This window comes from Malus domestica, chromosome 16 (genome assembly GCF_042453785.1).
Source record: "Malus domestica chromosome 16, GDT2T_hap1".
Lineage (NCBI taxonomy): Eukaryota > Viridiplantae > Streptophyta > Magnoliopsida > Rosales > Rosaceae > Malus > Malus domestica.
The window spans coordinates 5802875-5808864 of NC_091676.1; the positions used below are offsets into that span (position 1 = coordinate 5802875).

A 5990-nucleotide genomic window follows, 5' to 3' on the forward strand; every position below is an offset into this window, starting at 1 on the left:
TTAATGGAGCATATTTTTTTAATTATTTTATACCTTAAAAGATGCACCCACCAAACCACATGTAGCACATCTTTGATTACTTCCACCAAACTCCATAGAGAAATGCTAAGGAGAAACTTCAAAGACTCTCTCACACTTATTTTTTGACATAATATTTTATAATATTAGCACATAATTGTCATTAAATTATGAGATAAATTGACGTTAAACTGTGAGGTGATAGAAAATTCATGAAAAATCCCATAGCATTTCTCAACTGCATTTGGCATTACTTCCACACCAGTATATAAATTTTTAGTCGATGCTCTAAACATATGCACAAATTTAAGAGCAATTTGATCACCTTTTGTTTTCATTTTCTATTTTTATTTTATTTTCTATAATTAAAAATTAAAATCTTGTTTGGTAACTATTTTCAGCTAAAAAAATTGAAAACCAAAAACTAAATATTATTGAGTTTTTAAAAATCAGTCTTGAGTTTTCACTTTTTAACATTTTTGTTTTCAATTTTAATTTTTTTTGAAAATTTGAAAATTAAAATTAATTACCAAACAAATTTCATGAAAAAAATAGTTATCAAATGATCCATAGCTTTTAGTTCAAATTAAAATTTCGAGTACAGTACTTACATGTATTTAAGTCAATCATCATCTCGATGACCAGATGATGATTATATTAAATACATATATTTGTATAAATTATATTTGACTATCTTATAATATATAAATATTATACTTAATGCCGCAAATTAAATAAAAAACACATTAAGAAGAAAAATAGAGTAACGCATAATTCGTACAACTATAGATAGATGGAACAATAAAAATAAATTAAAGTAAAGTCTCAAATTATAAAGTCAAAGAAATCACTCCGCCCACCAAAAACACACGACAGCTTTCATTTTTAAGTTATAAGATATTTTCGATCCCCTGTCGTACTTCGCAAATCGCAACCGAATTCCCCCACTCTCGACTAGTGTCTAAGCTCCCATCGTCCCACACAGCCGGAACGATTCAACGGTCAGAGATGGCTCTATCCCGCCTAGCTTCCTCCTCCGGCTCCAATCTCCTGAGGCCCCTCACCTCCGCCTTATCCCTCACCCCATCTCTCCGCCGTCCGATCTCATCCGCCGCCGATGACTCCACTACCCTCACGATCGAGACGTCTATTCCCTTCACTTCCCACAACTGCGAGCCGCCGTCGCGCACGCTCGAGACCACTCCCAAGGAGCTTATGACGTTCTTCCGCGACATGGCGTTGATGCGCCGGATGGAGATCGCCGCCGATTCGCTCTACAAGGCCAAGCTGATCCGTGGGTTTTGCCACCTGTACGACGGCCAGGAGGCCGTCGCCATCGGCATGGAGGCCGCAATTACCAAAAAGGACTGCATCATCACTGCGTACCGTGACCACTGCACCTTCCTCGGCCGCGGTGGGACCCTCCTGCAAATTTTCTCGGAGCTCATGGGGCGCAAGGATGGCTGCTCCAAAGGGAAAGGTGGGTCGATGCATTTCTACAAGAAGGACGCCGGGTTCTATGGCGGCCACGGCATTGTGGGCGCTCAGATTCCGCTGGGATGCGGATTGGCTTTTGGGCAGAAGTACTCCAAGGACGAAACGGTGACGTTTGCTCTCTATGGTGACGGTGCGGCCAATCAGGGGCAGTTGTTCGAGGCGCTTAACATTTCTGCGCTTTGGGATCTGCCTGCGATTTTGGTCTGCGAGAATAATCACTGTAAGTAATTGTAGAAATGGTTCTTCATAAACCAAGGATTAATTCAATAGAAACTGTCAATTTACATATACTGAATGCTTTCGGTGTGAGCTTTGATACAGATGGAATGGGTACCGCCGAGTGGAGAGCGGCGAAGAGTCCCGCATATTACAAGCGCGGTGATTATGCTCCCGGCTTGAAGGTCGGATAGATTTTTGTTTACTGAACTGTTGAATTTTATTGGTTATTAACTTGTTGCTAGTGCATTTGCCTTGAATTTTTAGCTTCTTAAAGAAATGATGGTTTGGTGGTTGGTAAAGCATGTAGTTGTAAAGTTCTACCGAATTGAGTCTGTCGTGCGAATTACATGGGTGGACGATTGTAGATGATAATAAGATTATTGTTTCTGGTATTAATTTCTGCTCATATTGCTCATGGTTTGTGGCCAATCTTCAGGTGGACGGTATGGATGTGTTTGCCGTAAAGCAGGCATGCAAATTTGCAAAGGAGCATGCTCTGAAAAATGGACCCATTGTGAGTTATTTATTTGTTGTTTTGACATGTGTTTTAAAGTTCTTGTGTAAACTATGGTGACATGAATTGCTTTACTGTTAGGACAATCAAAATATTTTTTCTATTGTTTTAGTTCGTAATCCCACATATAAAAGCAGAACTCGATTGGTAGTACTTGTGGCAAATGAATTTTTTTGTGGGAAAACCACTAATTCCGTTGTGATTGCAAATGCATGCAATTTGTGCTACAGCAGCCAGAGTATGTTAATCGTATATTAGATTGAAGCTACAACGAGTCGTCAAGCATGTAGTCTATGAATTAATCATGTCTAAGCTTCTAGTCCAGGGTCAGTTGTGACAGTAAATGTATGACTATTCTCTTGGTTTTGGGAAATGTCCCTTTAGGATTCTAGTATAAACTTGGGTATACAGCAATTCAGTTCTACTTGTAGAGTTGCCTTTCCCGCATTTGTACACCATTTGTGGAGTAAAGAATGATACAATGCTCTGGGAATGAAAAAGGCATGAAACAAAATGTTTGGTACACGTATTAGATTCTTCCTTTTTGTAAATTGAAGTTTGTGTGGTTCACTGATGAATTGTAACCTTCATTCAGACCCAGGGTTTTGTTTAGATTGAATTTTGAACCTTAGGAATTAATTGGTCCTTTTGAAATGGTCTGGTTCTGTGTGATATACGAAGTCGAACGATAGCATTTCAGGCTTTTACTTGCATACTTGTGATTCATACATTCATGGAACTCGTGGAACTATTTCAAGTGTTATAATTGTTGAATTGTTGTTTCTCTACATGATATTTTTTGCCTGACAAATCTTCCTGATGCTGGTGGTCAGATTCTTGAAATGGACACTTACAGGTACCATGGTCACTCTATGTCTGATCCTGGTAGCACCTACCGCACACGTGATGAGATTTCTGGCATAAGACAGGTTTGATATGCGTGCCTAAACCTTTTCCCCTTTTTCTATTTTGGAGATTATATGCCATAATTTCTTAAGTGTGTCTTTTATATTTTTACATCGTGATGTGATTTCTAGGAGCGTGATCCAATTGATAGAATAAGAAAGCTGATATTTGCTCATGATCTAGCTACTGAGAAGGAGCTAAAGGTATGATTCAACTAGACTCACTTATATATAAAATTTATCGTCATTTCTATTGAGGGCCCATAAATGGGGGTAAGGCTAGCCGACATTCACCTCTCCCAGACCCTGCGTAAAGCGGGAGCCTTGTGCACTGGGTACGACCTTTTTTCTATTGAGGGCCCATTTTAGTTTAATGGTCCCATTCATGTCTATCATCTTGCTGTTGGGGGATTGATCCCTGCTTGAATGCCATAAAGGACCATGAGAAAACTATATATACACATATATATGTATTTATCCCTTTCTTTACTCTTCTTTTAGGATATTGAGAAGGAAGTAAGAAAAGAAGTTGATGAAGCCATTGCTCGAGCCAAAGTAAGAAACTTTCTGTTGTCATTTAATTTTATTAGTTTATTTTGTTATTATTTTTTTAAACGCTTGCAGTCATTTTTTATTTTTACTAGATATCGTTCTCTCACTGTTTTTTATGTCTGTTGTTCCCTTTTCCAGGAAAGCCCAATGCTAGAGCCCTCTGAACTCTTCACAAATATCTATGTGAAAGGCTATGGAACTGAGGTAATATTTTAATCCCTTGTATTTCACACACAGATAAGCACACAATATTCATTTTCTTGGTTGTTATTATTGTATCTTTATGGGTAGTAAACAAAAGCTTGTTACTGTCAGTTGAGACTCTACCGCTCTGTATGGGTATCTGATGCTAAGTTGTTAACCAATACTTGTGTGATTATGTTTCACTGAATTTGAGCTTAGTTATAGTTTTCTAAAGTGTTTGGTTTTAGTTTTCCTTGGGTATAGAAGAATTTCGACCATCTATATATATCATAGAATCGGTGCAAAACGTTGAGTTATTGTTCATCATCTGTTTACGTGAAAGTGAGATCATGATCATTGGAGCTGTATAGCTTACATTCTGTAAATGTACAAACTTGGAACCATAATCATAAAGAACTTTCGCAACCTTTTTCCTTGTAAAGATAAATTTTTTACATACAGAAATCATTATGCTAATTTGACGGTCAATGTGTTAAAGATAAATAGTTATTGGTCGAGTTGGGTCCCGGGTTCTGGTATAAGCTCTCTCTGATAAATTTTCGAGAAGTTGAGGTTATGATTTGTAAGACTGATAAAAATGTCTGAAGCATTAAAAGGAAAAAAGAGACATAACTGAGATACATATAGTCATTTTTAGTAGCTGATTGGTATCATCACTTGATTAGGTTACGTGACCATGTTTTACTTAACGACGTCTTTGACTATGTTGTAAATGAACGTTACTTGCCCCAGTTGCAGCTAAAATCTCACATCGAATCTCTGCTTAATCTGAATTGGTTACCGTCCCCTTTTAATGATGGAAAGTTTTTCTGTTTAATTGCAGTCATTCGGAGCAGATAGGAAAGAAGTCAGAACTGTACTCCCCTGAATCTAAAGCGGAAAGTTGCCGATGACCAATGGTGTCGTCCTTCGACCCTGAAGGTCCCTCAGTTCACATAATTGGACCGCACCTTCCAATTCCCCGGAAAAGAAAAAAAACACAATAATGGTTCGAGTCAAGATGGCCATCTCTTCCTGGTTATGCATTTTGATACTCGCCTTCTTTTTTGTTTAGGATTACTGATTTGCATTCATGAGATGTAGGTCTCGAAGCTCGAGAGGTTATACACTTTCGGGATCGATACGAACATATTACTCGTTTGCAGCTCATGGTCATGGGAAATCTGCTTTTCCCAGTTGTATTTAAAGCTTATTAACGGGCATCGCATGCCATTCGGTTATTGGGAGAGGTTTTTTGTATGTTGGTTTTCCAAGGTTAAAATCTTGAATCATGAAACATTTAAGCGTGTTGACGGTCTTACGGTTGTATGATATTATTAATGTACGTGTTATAACAACGGTCGACAAGGAGTTTGTAATGAGTATGTCAGTGTTATACTCAAAGAATTCCAATCAATATGTTTGGGAGTGCAAATTTACATGTACATTGTAGTGCGATGTGTAAACACGTTCCGCACTCCGGCTACGCGCGGCAATAACGCCACAAAGATTAGTACATGTAATCACGTCACGATTTTTCGTATCCTACAGTGATTTTTTTTTTTATGTATATGGCCAAATAGATTATTTTATAGGGTAAACTGTCAAATTAGTCCCTAGATTATCATCTTAGTGAAAATTAAGTTCCTAAACTATTTTTTCAGAAAAAATAGTCCCTGAATTATAAAAATCTGCCAATTACATCTCTAATGTTATATTCGAAGCTACTATATTCAATTTTTCATCAATTTAAGTCACGTTACTTGCATGTGATACACATTGGAGGGTAGATTGGTAGTTTTTCATAAATAAATAGTGTATGAAGTTAACTTTGGAGGATAAATTGGTAGTTTTTCATAAATAAATAGTGTAAGTTAACTTTTGAGGGTTAATTAGACAAAAATTCGCAACCTATATGAAATGTTAAGGGCTTATACATAAGAAAATGATTGTATTACACTCTAAAATGTGTCCAGTGACTTAAGTTGACGAAAAATTGGATAAAATAGTTTTGAATATAATAGTAGGGATGAAATTAGCAATTTCTAATGAATTTAGGGACTTATTTTACCCAAAAAATAATTCAGGGACCTAATTTTCAC

The 5990-nt window shown here is 37.2% G+C and overlaps 1 protein-coding gene across 1 annotated transcript; it reads left to right on the forward strand.

Moving 5' to 3' along the window:
• The first annotated feature begins 863 nt into the window (after positions 1–863).
• Positions 864–5270, forward strand: LOC103402966 (pyruvate dehydrogenase E1 component subunit alpha, mitochondrial-like). Its single transcript, XM_008341756.4, has 8 exons — positions 864–1735; positions 1837–1916; positions 2171–2248; positions 3082–3177; positions 3286–3357; positions 3655–3708; positions 3844–3909; positions 4733–5270. The coding sequence occupies exons 1-8, from the start codon at positions 1027–1029 to the stop codon at positions 4775–4777; spliced, it is 1200 nt and encodes a 399-aa protein (XP_008339978.2). The 5' UTR covers positions 864–1026; the 3' UTR covers positions 4778–5270.
• Positions 5271–5990: the final 720 nt, after the last annotated feature.